The sequence below is a fragment of the Mus musculus genome, chromosome 18 (assembly GCF_000001635.26).
Source record: "Mus musculus strain C57BL/6J chromosome 18, GRCm38.p6 C57BL/6J".
NCBI classification, from domain to species: Eukaryota; Metazoa; Chordata; class Mammalia; order Rodentia; family Muridae; genus Mus; species Mus musculus.
Genome location: NC_000084.6, coordinates 10,497,475 through 10,513,441, shown reverse-complemented (window position 1 = coordinate 10,513,441; position 15,967 = coordinate 10,497,475). Strand labels below are relative to the sequence as shown.

Here is a 15,967-nt window from a genome sequence, read left to right as displayed (position 1 = left end):
ATTATAGCTTTTAGTGTTGGTGTATGTGTGTGCATGTGCCCGTGTGTCACAGCATACTTGTGGAGGTGATAAGACAGCGTGCAGGAATTGGCTTTCTCATTCTATCATGTGATCGAGCCCTGGGGTTTGAACTCAAGCCATCAGGTTTGGTGGTAGTTGTTTTTAACCCATGGGGCCATCTTGCTGGTTTCAAGCAACATTTATTTTATTTTGTTTGTTTTTTTTTGTTTTTTCGAGACAGGATTTCTCTGTGTAGTCCTGACTGTCCTGGAACTCACTCTGTAGACCAGGCTGGCCTCGAACTCAGAAATCCACCTGCCTCTGCCTCCCAAGTGCTGGGATTAAAGCCATGCGCCACCATCACCCGGCTCGCAACATTTATTTTTATTTTACTCATTTATTCATTTAGATCTTTTAAGACCGGATCTCACTATGTACTGGCTGTCCTGCAATTCATTATGTAAACCAGGATGGCTTTGAACTCACAAAGGTAGTCTGCCTCTGCCTGGGAGTGTTGGGATTAAAGGCATGCACCACCATGCCTGGCTGACATTTCTTTTTTAAACTAAAAAATATTTTTTAAAAATGTGTCTAGAGTTTTGGCAGTCTGGTTCCCTCAGAGGCCAAAGGAGGCACTGGGTCCCCTGGGTCCCCTGGGTCCCCTGGACTGGAGTCACAGATGGTTGTGGGTTCTGAGATGAAACCCTGGTTCTCTGAAAATCAGCTGGGGCCCTTAACTCCTGAGGTTTTTTTTTCTCCAGTTCCTTCAAGCAACATTTAGTTTGTTTGGCTGGCTTTTGGTTTTTCAAGGCAGGGTTTCAGGGTTTCTCTATGTAGCCTTGGCTGTCCTGGAACTTACTCTATAGACCAGGCTGGCCTCAAACTTGCTGCCAGGATGAAAGATGTGTGCTACCACCACCCTGCTTCGAATAACCTTTCTTAGGTAGGGAACCAAGGATGTACTTAGAGAGCTGTATGTATTCTGAGAGTTAAGAAGTATTTGATTAACTAATTATTGTTTTTACACATGTATTACTAATGTAGTGGTGTATGTGATCACATGTGTGGAGGTCAACACAGCTGGCTCTCTCCTTCTACTTTTATGCAGGTTCTAGGATCTAACTCAGGTCCCTGGCTTGGGCTGCAAGCAACCTCTACCTGCCGAGCAAACTCTAAACTTAGTGATAATTCAAAACAGTTCATATGAACTCATTTTAGACCTGAATGGATGATGGTAGATGTCCAGATACGGCCTAGAAGTCAGGACAGTTTGTGGACCATATTCACATTTGTTGGACAAGGAGGTTAAGATCTGCTTCCTCTCCCCTGGCCACCATGGGGCTCTGACTGGCAGGGCAGATGCTGTGTAGGTAACATTTTTCTGCTGCCTGGAAGGCCTCATATTCTATGGGCCTGAAGTTTTACAAGTAAGGGGAAAGGTGAGAGACACAGTCCTGCACAGCTGCAGTCTAGATGCTTCATGAAGTTCTCTAAAGCGCCCCGCAAGCACAGCAACTCTCTGCGTATAACTCAGGAAAAAACACTTCGGGTCTGGCCAGTGGTGCCTGTCATCCTAGAATTTTGGAGGTGGAGGATAGAGTTCAAGACTAGACTCAGCTACGTAATGAGTTTGAAGCCAGACTAGGCTGATAAAATCCTCTCTCAACACACACACACACACACACACACACATACTAAAATAAAACTGAGGATTCCTAAAATCATTCCTGGCAAAAAGAGGAACTTCCTGAGGCTAAAAGATATTACCAAATGCAGCTAAACAACAGTCTCCCAGGGAAAGGGCTCTTACTAAGGAGAGGACTGCACAGCAAAATACTGTCAATCAGAACTCAATTTACCAGGTAGACAATAATGAAAAGCCTGCTGTAGTCTATGCCTTGAGGGTTCTTAAAAACCCTGAGGGTTCTGGTTTTTTAAGCTTCTACAATATCTGTCCCTCAGCCTCAGGCCACTTTACCCAGGTTTTGTGTGGGAATCATAGCAGCAGCCTCCTGAGGGGACACACACTCATCAAGGTCACCATTGAAAGGAGTGACTACACTGTCTCCTCTTCTTTGTTGCATTTTTTCAAGCAGCTTGTCCAGGTCATCCCCTGTATGAAAAGAAGGCAGATTTGAGAAGACTGGAGTGAGCAGCACGCCGAGTGCTTATGTTCAGTATCCAATTGATGCAGCTGGGCTGGGCTCTCATCAAAAACTTTAAATTGACCTAGAGTGATGTCAGAATTCCTACACGGCCATTTCTTTTGTGGCATTTGTACGATAAGAGCTTTTCTAGATGATATATACCTTTGTAGGTGCATGCTTACAAGCAACACACTTCCAACACTGGCTCTCTTTTGGCTGGCATTATGGACAACAGCAGGCAGAAGGCACTGCTCTGGTTCTCTCTGACATATGAAGAAACTTAGATCCAGGGAGAGAAAGAGAAAATAGCCCAAGCAACAAAGTTACAGTTGAGTTGAGGCTTTAATCCTGCATCCTTGTGTCTTCCTCTAGACCCCACAAGCTTCCTGTGGTGTTGTGAGTCACCAGGAGTAAGGATTAAACCACTGCAAGGAAAGTTCTACCAGAAAGCTTAAGGCCCACCTTCCTGACAGGCTAAGATTTAAATCCAATCACACAACTAGGGCTGGCAGGGTGGCCCAATCTTACAACCACTCACCTAATGATGTTGTTTTGAAATGTGATGCCAGGAAGCTGACCTTTCCTGTGATGAGCTCATAGCTAATTTCTTTCAAAAACTCACTTGTGGTAAGCATGCTCTCTGCCAGGGCCCGGGACTGATGCTGACCTGAAGGACGGAGAACAAAGCAGTAACTCATCACTGGAACTAATGCTTGCTGCAGCACTAATGATGATGGACATAGAGACCACAGAAGTCTAAAACTACAGGGACTTGATTAAGAAGGTCACGGCATGTTGAAAGATGTGCATAGGAAACATCAATTTGAAGATTATCTATAGCAGCAGCAGCAGTAGCAGTAGCAGCAGCAGCAACAACAAAATCTTCATAACATGATGCCAGGTGATTGAGGGAAAAATAGTGTATTTTATGTTTATAACTATAAAAACATAGACATGCAGGTATTTAAAGGCTAGAGAAGTCCATAGAAAATGTAACAGTGTATTTACATGGTTGTTATAAGTACTTACCTTAAAAACTTATTCATAATTACTTTTAGAATTAAAAGTATTAATGATCACAGCCAAGAAAAGCTTTCTAAAGTCCTGATATAGAGGTGGGAAGACAGCTTGGTGAGTAATGCTGGGATCTGATCTTTTTTGTAGAAAGCAATGAGAGCCATTCAGTGAAGAGAGGAGAAATGAAAGTCTGAGTGCTGGCCCTCTGAGAGTTAGCACAGAGCACATTTAGTCATTGTTCTACTTTCTGAAGGTTTCCTAGGTATGGTAGAGTAGGCTCTTCAGTGTGGAGAGTTCCTGGCAAATATAACTGGCTTACACAGGTGCCTTATCACATGACAGAATGGTTAAGACTTGCAAAACCTTTTTACAATTAACTTGCTTTTATTTCTATGTGCAGTGTATGTGTGCGTGTGTGTATGTGTGTGCATGTATGTATGTACCACAATGCACGTGGTGTCATGAAAATCAGAATAGGGTGTTTGATCCCTCAGGACCAGAGTTATAGACTGCTATGAGCTACCATGTGGATGCTGGGAATTAAACCCAGGACTTTGCAAGAGCAGCTAATGCTTTTAACTGCAGAGCCATCTTTCCAGCCCCAACACTTAGTTACACGTGATGAGAGTATCTGTTTTAAAAGACTGTCTCCACAACCAGGTGCCAGGGGCACCAGCCATGCTGAGGGCTTTGACTTGAGGGAGAAAGGAAAGTTAAAACTGGGAGAGAAACCTAAACCACAGCCATTAATCAGAGCGTAATTACATGGATGCTGGAAATATCAATTGCTATTTTTCAAATACAGATGACAGAATGAATGCATTAAACAAGCGATAAGTCAAATAAACAAAGCCCCAAGCCCACTCACCTAATACTACCACACAAAATTCATTTCCTCTGATTTTTGAGGCACAAATTGCCACGACGTAATCTGGCAGCCTCTGGTAGTGTTTCATTTCACTGAGAAGCCTCAGCGTCTCTGAAATGCCTTCTGCTAGAGAGTTCTGGGTCACAATCACATGAACCAGGTCCTGAGACACACTGGCCGCCAGCCTAGCCAGCCAGGGGAGCTGTGCCGGCGACATGGGTGCACACGGAGCGCCCAAAGGCAGGGCTCGCTCTCTCACAGAAAACTCCTGCATAGCAGTCAGCATGATCTGCTCAAACTCTTCCCGGAGAGGAATCTGGTCAGGACCTATGTTAACGAGAATCACAGTTAGAATTCAGACTATCACAGAAGACAAAACTGAGGCCAGGGAGACTTGAAAGGGAAGATTGCAATGTGCGGCTAATATGAGCTGTGGCTTGAGATCATTGTAAGACGTAAGTGCTTACTTGCTAGCTGGAGTATGGTGGGTTTAAATGAACTGTGGGATGCTAGGTGCTATGTGTTTTGTCTAGAGCTCTAGCTCTGTTCTCCTGTACTCTAGTGATGGTCTCTTTCAAGGAGGATTTTCAAAGATACAAGACCCATTCTGTTGAATGCCCTGAGAGACAATCATTTTCAAACCTTGGCACTATGAACTCTGATGACTAATAAAAAAGACAACACACTGGTATGTAATCAATTTTAGGTTCTTTTCATTTCTCGTTTTATGCATGGATACTTTAAAAGTATTTTAATGGATTGTTTCAATTTGATTTTGACATTAAACACAGGGAAATGGATCATTTTTTAACAGTCCCCAACTCTTCCCAGGCAGAGAATGCTAGGTCATCTCGTTCTCTCCTGCCCTCTGGATTGTCAAGTATGACATCATCTCATTCTCTCTGTGCTCTGGATTGTCAAGTATGACATCATCTCATTCTCTCTGCCCTCTGGATTGTCAAGTATGACATCATCTCATTCTCTCTGCGCTCTGAATTGTCAAGTATGACATGTGGCCTCTTTCCCCAGCCATAGTTGAGTAAGCTTATACTGATGATTCTGTGGCCCCTGAAATTAGAGGGATTTTGTTTTTTATTCTCTTTAGAAACTTAATCAGTCTTTACAACAAAATCAGCAAGCATCCAACTGGCACAAATTAACCAAGACTTCTACCTCTAGTGAAAACTAAAACCCAGGGAATATATCGACTTGTCTCCTCCCCCCAACCCCCATGTGAATCAAAAACTTGAAACCCAAGGGTTCCTGTCTGCAGGAGCAGACTCTTTTTTAAATTATTATTAGATATGTTCTTTATTTACATTTTAAATGTTATCCCCTTTCCTAGTTTGCCCTTCGAAAATCTCCTATTACCCTCCCTCCCCCTGCTCCCCAACCCAACCTCTCTTGCTTCCTGGCCCTGGCATTTCCCTATACTGAGGCATAGAACCTTCACAGGACCAAGGTCCTCTCCTCCCATTGATGACCAACTAGGCCATCCTCTGCTACATATGCAGCTAGAGCCATGAGTCCCACCATGTGTTTTCTTTGATTGGTGGTTTAGTCCCAGGGAGCTCTGGGGGTACTGGTTAGTTCATATTGTTGTTCCTCCTATGGGGCTTCAGACCCCTTCAGCTCCCTGGGTACTTTCTCTGGCTCCTTCATTGGGGACCCTGTACTCTGTCTAATGGATGACTGTGAGCATCCACATCTGTATTTGTCAGGCACTGGCAAAGCCACTCAGGAGACAGTTATATCAGGCTCCTGTCAGCAAGCTCTTGTTGGCATCTACAATAGTGTCTGGGTTTGGTGGTTGTTTATGGGATGGATCCCCAGGTGGGGCAGTCTCTGGATGGTCATTCCTTCAGTCTCTGCTCTGAACTTTGTCTCTGTAACTCCTTCCATGGGTATTTTGTTCCCCCTTCTAAGAAGGATCGAAGTATCCAAAGTTTGGTCTTCCTTCTTGAGTTTCATGTGTTTTGCAAATTGTATCAGGTATTCTGAGCTTCTGGGCTAATATCCACTTATCAGTGAGTGCATATCATGTGTGTTCTTTTGTGATTGGGTTACCTCACTTAGAATGAAATACTCGAGATCCATCCATTTGTCTAAGAATTCCATAAATTCATTGTTTTTAATAGCTGTGTAGTTCTCTATTGTGTAAATGTACCACATTTTCTGTATCCATTCCTCTGTAGAGGGACATCTGGGTTCTTTCCAGCTTCTGGCTATTATAAATAAGGCTGCTATGAACACAGTGGAGCATGTGTCCTTATTACAAGTTGGAGCATCTTCTGGGTATATGCCCAGGAGTAGTATTGCTGGATCTTCCAGTAGTACTATATCCAATATTCTGAGGAACAACCAGACTAATTTCCAGAGTGGTTTTACAAGCTTACAATCCCACCAGCAATGGAGGAATGTTCCTCTTTCTCCACATCCTTGACAGCGTCTGCTGTCACCTGAGTTTTTGATCTTAGCCATTCTGACTGGTGTGAGGTGGAATCTCAGGGTTGTTTGGATTTGCATTTTCCTGATGATTAAGGATGTTGAACATATTTTTTAGGTGCTTCTCAGCCTTTTGGTATTCCTGAGTTGAGAATTCTTTGTTTAGCTCTGTACCCCATTTTTTAATAGGGTTATTTGGTTTTCTTGAGCTCTTTATATATATTGGATATTAGACCCCTATCAGATTTAGGATTATAAAGATCTTTTCCCAATCTATTGGTTGCTATTTTGTCTTATTGACAGTGTTCTTTGCTTACAGAAGCTTTGCAATTTTATGAGGTCCTATTTGTCCATTCTTGCTTTTACAGCCCAAGCCATTGCTGTTCTGTTCAGGAATTTTCCCCCTGTGCCCATATCTTCGAGGCTTTTCCCCATTTTCACCTCTATAAGTTTCAGTGTCTCTGGTTTTATGTGGAGTGCCTTGATCCACTTAGACTTGAGCTTTGTACAATGGATCAATTTGCATTCTTCTACATGATAACCACCAGGTGAGCCAGCACCATTTGTTGAAAATGCTGTCTTTTTTCCACTGGATGGTTTTAGCTCCTTTGTCAAAGATGAAGTGACCATAGGTGTGTGGGTTCATTTCTGGGTCTTCAATTCTATTCCATTGATCTACCTGTGTGCCACTGTACTAGTACCATGTAGTTTTTTTGTTTGTTTGTTTTTTTGTTTTGTTTTGTTTTGTTTTTTCGAGACAGGGTTTCTCTGTATAGCCTTGGCTGTCCTGGAACTCACTTTGTAGTCCAGACTGGCCCTGAACTTAGAAATCCACCCACAATTGTCTGTTAGTACAGCTTGAAGTCAGGAATGGTGATTCCACCAGAGATTCTTTAACTGTTGAGAATAGTTTTTGCTATCCTAGGTTTTTTGTTATTCCAGATGAATTTGCAAGTTGCCCTTTCTAACTCTGTGAAGAATTGAGTTGGGAGCAGACTCTTTAATATCTGTGATCTGAGGCTAAGCACTGGCTTTAGAACCCTAGGCTATAGCACAGAGAGAAGGCTGCAATCTTTCTGGAAGGAGGGGACACAGTGAGTCAGAAACCATTCCTTCCTCTGATGCAAGTTAAGTGGTCTCCTAGCCCTGTTTTAAAGAAAAGTGGGTGTATACAAAATAGAACACAGTCTGAAAATAAGTAATTTATACTGGAGAAGCCACTTTTGCAGAACTAGTAGAGGGTCAGGGAGAAGAAAATGGGAACCTCATAGATAGGTGCTTGTTTTCTGTACATAGAAACAAAAAGAAAACAGTAATGCTTACAGTATGCTAGCTTCAGGAGTTAGAGCCTAGCCTGGCACTATGCTGAGTGACCTCTGGGTTGATCCCTAGGACTCCACCCACCTAGCCTAAAATGTTGGTTTCTTATGTCCTTCTACTCTGATCTTCATTAACCTTTAACAAATTAGAATCTTGGTTTGTAGCCATGGCATTCATATTGTGTAGTGAGCTCAAAGTGGCTGAGTTTGAACTAAAAACTGAAGGGAAAGTGATCATTTTTATAGTCCTCTTCCACCAGAGTACATGACAAATGAAAAGCAGGCCTGGTCTCCATTTCCTATTGCCATCCATTGAAAACCTAAAAGGCTCAGAGGCCCAATTTATAGCTGCATGAGGCCTAGGGCAGAGCAGGAGCCAGCAACATATTCTCTTGGGATATATAATGAATCCATGCAAAGGCACTGGGAGAAAATAAAGTGGCATAACACATTCCCATCATTCTTTGTTTTCTTAAAATTCATTTGTAAAGTTTTGATTAAATTACTGTTAAGAAAAAAATTGGGGGGGGGGGCATTCACTTTAGAAGAGAGATGATCTTTTAGAGCAACACATGTGCTCCCCTTCTCTGACTCTACCACTCTCCATCCTGACTGGATTCTAGGAGCCTTTCCTCCACCTCTTCCAAGCTCAATAATGGTAATTTTCCCTTTGAGAGCTCTCTCCCAGAGCATCAGCTCTGATGGCTTCTTAGATGGATCCACCATAATAGGAAGAAACATCCCCCAGACTGGAGCCCACCTACATTTCCTGATCCCATTTCAAAGGGCTTTTACCTTGTGAAATAACACAAAAAAATTTTAAGTGACTGTTAAAGTCTCTTTCTTTCTGAAGAATCTTGCTTTTTCTTTTTCCCTTCCTGTCAGTACTTGGAGATACAAAGTATTAAAACTGTTATTTTAGAAGTTTGGATTTTTAAAAAATGTCTATAATCTATGCATGTGTGAAAATATTCTTGTTGCCTCTTAAACTTATAGGGACAGAATAAAGTTTTTTCAAGAACACCAGAACAACTTGTTGGAGGACAGAGAAGTGCAAATCTAGGTGAAAGGAAGGAAGGGAAGGAGGGAGGGAGGGAAAGACAGAGGGAGGGAGGAAGGATGGGTGAGGTATTTATGCTGTATAGCAACAGAACTAATGACTGGAAGTAAAATTCTGGAGAGAATTGATCCTAAAGAGAAAAAGGAAGCTTGTTTAATTAAATCAGAAATATATAAGTTAAGAAGTTTTAATAACTGGGAAGAAGATATAATTTTTTTGGTCACATAGCTTATTTAACTCACTAGGACCCTGGTTCTCTGATGGTGTGATCGGTCTGCTTTGCTTGATAAAAGTGCTGGTCTACACAGCATTGTCTTCCCTGATTTGGGGAGCATCTAAAGGCGACTTTCATTTCTTAGCAGGCAGCCCACAGTCCAGAGTATGTAGCAATTAAAATTATGATATAAAATGAGTCAGAATGAGGTCATTTAAATAACTATTACTTACCAACAAGTAAGGTTTTCAAATTACAGATTTATTATAAAAGCAGGTTTCATGGAAACATTGGCTTTAAAAAACCCCTGTTAGGGCAAAACCCACATCAAGGAGTTTCCTGAGAAATTAAGGGTCCTTGCGAGCATTGATACATAACATTGGAAGTACCTGGCTTATTGAAACTTTTGATTTTTAAATACTATAACTGTTTTTGTGGTTTCTTAACACCACAGTATTTTGTAACATTAAAAAAAACCTCATAAGTAATACAAAAGTTTTTATATGAAAATTTGCACCTCAAACATTGTCCTAAGCAAATCAATGGTGTGAAACCCCAGAATGAATTAGGCTGCATATTTGATGGCTCACTGCAGTTTGCAAAATAAAAGAGATTTCAATGGAAATGTGGCTAAGCCCCAGTGTTGTCAGGACACCTGCATACACTCATTGTAGGTTCAGAGGAAGTGAAGGGTTCATGACCTTTGCAGCCCCTTACCCTAAGGCCTTCCTTCTCAAAGGGAACCCCTAGAAAAACCCTCTAAGGCTCGACTTGCCTTAGGACATTAGAAAGCACCACAAGACTAGACACTAGAGGGAGCAATTTGTCTCTCTTATGACAAGATAGAGAAAAGGGGAAGGCAAAAGAGAGGAAAGGAAAAAGTTAGAAGACTGGGTGGAAGGAAAGGAACTTAGAAACAAAAGAAAGAAACTATGAGCCAAGTAGGCAGATGGATTGAAAACAGACACAGTACATTCTGAAAAGCAATTTCAAAGATTCCCAGTCCATGACTCCGGAGAACAACTTACCTAATCGTACAAGGTACTGTATAGTCAGAAGGATCATGTTCTCCACACTCAGGAGATGGGTGCTAGTTAACCCTAATTGTTCCAGATCTTTGTTTTCCAATTGTGGAATCTTGTAGCAATTCACCAGCAGAGGACTCACAACAATGTCACCAACATTTCCATAGAAATAGGGTAAAGTGCCATAGCCTGCCCCAAAAGACACATGTTAGTTAGCTCAGCATTTCTGGGTTCCAGTCAGGCACACCAGCTCAGTGAGACATGAAGGCACTTAGGCATTTTCTGCCCTCTGAGACAGCCACCTTTGGGGATTCACCTATGTGTTTACCATTCTATACAAACTGAGATGAGCCACTCTGGTTACATGATGTGTTTCTCACAGGAGGGATACTGCTAACCTTACAGTTCTGTCTCAGAAGATCAATGTGATGCTAAATAGTTCTTCATCAACTTTCTTTCCCGATGAGAAAACAAAGGAAAGGGAAGCTAAGCTTGTTGGTAAACCTTACATTCCATTGATCAGTTGCAAGAGCTTAGAGATTGCCTACTTGTTTTACAACATCAGTGTTTGTTTGTTTTTGTCAGATTTTTACATGTATGTGTAGTCTGCCTGCATATGTGGTCTCTGTGTGTCTGGTATCCATGGAGTTCAGAATACAGTGCTTGGTCCCCTGAAACAGGAGTTAAGGATAGTAAGAGCTATTACATGGGTGCTTGGAACTGATCCTGGGTCCTCTGCAAGAGCAGCAAGTGTTCTTAACAAATAATTCATTATTTTAGCCTCCATATTGGTGTTTTCTGTTAGTTTTTCTGAATGTCAGGGATGTTTAAAAACACCCTAGGATAGGAATATGTTGAAAGGCACCTCATCCTGCTCCCATGATACAGGAAAGAAAACTGTCTCTCTCTCTCAGGCTTGCTTTCTTTTCTTTTTCTTATGAGACATGGCCCCACTAAGGAGCTCTGGATGGAACTCAGTATGTACACAAGGTTATAGCCTTGAATGCATAAAGATCTCCATGCCTCTACCTCCCATGCTGTAAAAGTGTATGACACCACAGCTGGCCTCCGTGAGACTTTATAAAAGCCAAATACTAAAGGAACAAAGAGGACCACATTCTTCTGCTTTTTAAGGCTTAGCTAGATTATGTTTGTGGATGCTAAGAACCTACTCAGTCACATGGAATTTAAACTACTGGGATTCCCCCCAATACCTCAGCAGACAGGGTGACAGATAACGAACAGGGCCTGGGGCTGGAGAGATGGCTCAGCAGTTATGAGCATTACCTGCTCTTCTAGAGGCCCTGAGTTCAATTCCCAGCAACCACACGGAAGCTTATAACCATGTAGAATGGGATCGGATGCCTTCTGCTGGTGTGTTTGAAGACAGCTACAATGTACTCATACATAAAAAGTTTTGTTTTGTTTTGTGTTGTTTTGTTTGTTTGTTTGTTTGTTTGTCTTAAAAGAACAGGGTCTGAAGGAAAAACACCCAAGACAACAGAATCAGGCCAACCACAAGAGCAAAGAGTGATTCGTGTTAATAAAACCTACCTGCCTTATCACGGGACGAAAACAGGCAGTCTTCTGGTCTAGGCCTGCCTGTCAAGGCCTTCAGATATGGGTATAAAAGGAACTCAACTCAGTTTAGAATATAAGACCTGGAATCTTAGAATTTAGACCCTAATCAAGCATCATTTCACTGTAGTCAGCAGCCAGGGAGGGTCAGACTCCACAGACACACGCTCTCACAGAGGTGGTGCCCTGCTTCAGACCTATGCCCCAGAGGATTCCTGTTCCTGGCTTTCAGAAGGGAGGTCTGTCAGTTGGCTTAGCTTAGTTCTTTTCTTTGAGGTTTGGCTTCCTTTGACTGGACCGTCACCCTTCCTCAACAGGTCCACTTTGAGCAGGCTTCTGCACACAGTTTGAAGTTTAAGCCCTCTCTTCCAAGACTCCTAAAAGCTCTTGGCTGTGAACCTTTGCCAGCTCTCATATTCCAATGTGTCACGGTGTTACCAGAGTGTGTAGTGATAGTTGTTTACTGACTCTAATAAAGGGTCAGACTAGCCCACGAGATAGAGAGAGATTCTTGAGGGCAAATGCCTTATTCTCAACTTTAAATCATGTGCTTAATACAGCATAAATGGGCTAGCCAAAGAAAACTGATACAGTCAATAAAGAGACAAATATACTCATGAGAGTGTAAAGAAGCCCACAGAGCAGGGACTGGAAACAAAGAATTCTAGACATGGAATTCCTCCACCATACCTATCAGGATCACTGGTCTAACTCCTGAGTTACTCAGCAGGTTTTCAGGAACAATCACAGTTTCCCCTGCAAGGACAGGCCGAGGCTGGAGAATTCCAGTTAATGGGGTCTGGGGAACTGGGGTAGATAAAAGGGGCTCTGGAAAGAAAAAGATTGTTTGACAAGAAAAATTAGGCATGGGGCTAATTTAAGAACTTCAGAAATCACTGTAGTTTTAATACTTTAAAGAGATGGTTTTGAAGTCCAATAGTTTTTGTTTTTTAATTTAACATATATATTACAGAAAATTAGAAGAAAACAGAAAAAAAAAAAAAAAGAAACAAACAAATCAACCATAATCACATCACTGTAGATGACTACTGAGCATTTTGGTAGATTTAACTTTGTATTTCATATTTACCAACTCCAAGTAACCAAAGATATGGATTTCCATACATAAAGCTGGAAGCATAAACATGATAGAGACACTCATCATTACCTGTAAGCAACTGTAATACATTCCATAGTTCTTTGCACATGAGATTTCTATGGAGTCTTCAAAACGACTTAAGCAAGTTAGAAATTGTAAAAACCCTTACCTAGTTCTTAGGGTTGGAGCACTTGTCACTGTCTACTTGGTGGACAACTGTGTGCACACCTAGCTGAGGACAATTTTGGACACCGTCTGGAGACTATGAAGGAGAGCCAAGTAGCTCTTTGTAGTATAGCTATAGACTAAACTATGAAGCCAGAGTCATCAAGAAGAACAAATCACAGCATGTCAGCTCAACTCTAGCACCACTCTGACAAAGCGAGTCCACATGTGCCCTGCGTAGTAGTAGCATCAGGCCCTGTGCAACATGTGGCTCATCAATTACACGGTTAAAACTAAGGTCAGTTGTAACAGTACATGAACTTATAGGGAAGGAGTATGTTATGGAGACACAATATTAACTACTACCAAGACCCTGACACACTACTGCTAATGACAATGATTGATTCAGGGTGCTTACCTTCAGAGGATACGAGCAGGAGCAGAACTTACTGCTGCTAATTAAAGAGAAATGTTTAAATACATCATCAGTTAAAATCTCACCAGTTCTTGAAAGAGGACGAACTGTGGGAGCTGGCACAACTAGAGCCGACTGGGAGACAGGTGACCCAGGATACCATCCCCGGTGCCGTTTCTTTGGCGGGCCAGAAATGAACATGTTAGCTGAAAACACAAAGGAAAGTCAGCTTTGTCCTCAGCAATGGGGAAGAAAGAAAGAATGCCAAGTGCTCAGAGGACCTTGCCTGTGATCTACATGGAGCTCTGAGTTACTCTCAATGGTAGAGTTAGAAAAAGCTACACTAATAAGTACAACCATATATTTTGCAGTTTACAATTGGAAACAGTTTCTTTCACTCAATTCTATTGACATCCCTGTTGTTGTGGGACAAATCTACTGGGTTAATGGAGAAAAAGTATTTAATGCCATGCAACTCTTTTAGCACAGAGTTCTGTACTTTGGTAAGTAAAAGACAGATCTGAGTTTTCAAGAATATAATTTTGATTAAACACTTATTTCTCAATTAGGTTCTTCCATGTGGAATCACCGACTCATTTAACAGTTATTATTCACATCAATCATGAAATTTTAAAATGTTGCCTTTTAAGCAAAGGGAAGGCTACAGTGCATATTCAGATAATTAATTATTCAAAAATCTGTAGCACTGGACTAAAGAGATGGTTCAGTTGGTAAAGCGCCACCCGAACATGAGCACCCGAGGACAATCTTCAGAATCCATATAAGAAAGCCAGGCATATGCCTTTAAAATCAATACTGTCCAGACAAGAAGGTCCTGTGGCTCTCTGACTGTGGATTCCGGGTTCATTGAGAGATTCTGTTTCTAAGGATAATGTAGAGGGCTATAGAGGAAGATAACTAATGTAGACTTTGAACCTTCACACACATGCACATATGTAACCCCCCATTACATTCATACATATATACATTCATACACACACACACACACACACACACTATACCTTGGTCTACGGATGTGAAGGTAGGTCTTGGTGACAAAGAGTAGTTCCCGGGGCGAGATGGAGTGGAACTGCATGAGCTGCTCTTGCCTCCATGGCCGCTGGTCCCATTTGCTGCCTCTGTAGAACAAAGAGGCAACAGATCAGAACAGGGGCATGGAGGACACTGTGAAGTGGCAGACATCTGGGAAACCTCACTCCTGAGCATTCCAGGAAAATTCAGATAGGACAGCCTAGTTGCATAAAACCAGCTCTAACCATCAGAACAATTGCCTTCACTCGATAAACTTAAATGTCAGTCATGCCAATGACTATGATAAGTTAAAAAATAGATGTGCCAGGAATAATTTCCTGGGACCCTGAGAAATCTTTTAGAATTCCTTTTGAAGAAGTCTTTGGAAACAGTAGGTAAAAATAAGGGAAAACTTGATGGAATTTTAACTCAACCTCATAGAAAATTTCAAACATATAAAAGGAGAGAGAACCGTATGATGCATACTATACGCCCACCGCCCAAGTCCAGCATTTATCCCAGGCAGCCCGTCTTGCTTCCTCTGCACAGACTCACAGGTGTTCTGGTTAGAAGCAACACCGTCACCATGCAATCTCATTGGTGAGCACCTCTATAGATACCGCTAAATGAACTTTTAAACATATTTCTGCAATAAGATTACACTTAAAATCAACAGTGATTAGTAAATATCATCGAAGCAGAAATAGTTTAGAGAAATGGCTTGTTCACACTGCAATCAGGTGGCATATACCGAATGCTTTTTTGAAAATAAGATCTACTTTTTATTTAAATTTTGTGTGTGTATCCATGGATGCGTATGCATGTATGTGCATGTGTGTGCATGTGTCCAGAGAAAGGTTGGATACTCTGAAACTGAAATTACAAGCAGTTGTGAACCACTTGATGTGGGTGCTAGGAACTGAACTCAGGTCCTTGCAAAGAGTAGTGCACACTCTTAACCACTGGGCCATCTCTCCAGCTATTTTAGGTTCTTTTTAATCAATAGTAATTCAATTTTTTTCCAAAACATATTTCTTGTGATTATTTTTTTTTCTTTCCTTGAATTCCCCATTTTGTGGAGTTTGCTGACTCAGTGTTCCTAGTACTACTGAATATCCTGTGTCCACTGTATTTCCAATAAACCAATTGTTAGAGGCCCAGTCAAATTCATATCCAATTCTTTTCAAAAGGATCTTAAAAGCAGCTGTAAATGTCGACCAGAAGGCAAAGAGTGAAGAGCTTTCTCTCTTCTGGGAATATTAGTGGGGATTCAGAAGTTGTCATCCTAACTCTTTTTTCTTTTTAAAATTTCCAAGTGTAGTTATATATTCCTTTAATCCCCACACTCAGGAGGCAGAGGCAGGCAGATCTATAAGTTTGAGGCCAGCCTGGACTACAAAGAGAGTTCCAGAATAGCCAGGGCTGTTACACAGAGAAACCCTGTCTTAAAAACAATAAACAAACAAACAAACAAACAAATAAGCAAGCAAATAAAGCTTCATTTTTACTTTTAATCATGTGCATGCACCGAGCATGGTGGCGCACACCTTTAATCCTAGCACTTGGGAGGCTGAGTTCGAGGC

The 15,967-nt window shown here is 41.7% G+C and overlaps 1 protein-coding gene across 5 annotated transcripts in view; it reads right to left on the bottom strand.

Annotated features, from left to right (window-relative positions):
- Greb1l (growth regulation by estrogen in breast cancer-like) overlaps positions 1-15,967 on the bottom strand; it is a 238,013-nt gene that overhangs the window by 49,504 nt on the left and 172,542 nt on the right. For all 5 annotated transcript variants that reach the window (XM_006526068.4, XM_006526069.3, NM_001083628.1 and 2 more), the window contains 7 exons: positions 14,375-14,491; positions 13,439-13,558; positions 12,364-12,501; positions 10,099-10,284; positions 4,033-4,359; positions 2,686-2,814; positions 1,979-2,113 (listed from right to left, as the gene is read on the bottom strand). In XM_006526068.4, coding sequence (XP_006526131.1) covers positions 1,979-2,113; positions 2,686-2,814; positions 4,033-4,359; positions 10,099-10,284; positions 12,364-12,501; positions 13,439-13,558; positions 14,375-14,491 — 1,152 coding nt within the window. The remainder of the gene's footprint in view (positions 1-1,978; positions 2,114-2,685; positions 2,815-4,032; positions 4,360-10,098; positions 10,285-12,363; positions 12,502-13,438; positions 13,559-14,374; positions 14,492-15,967) is intronic.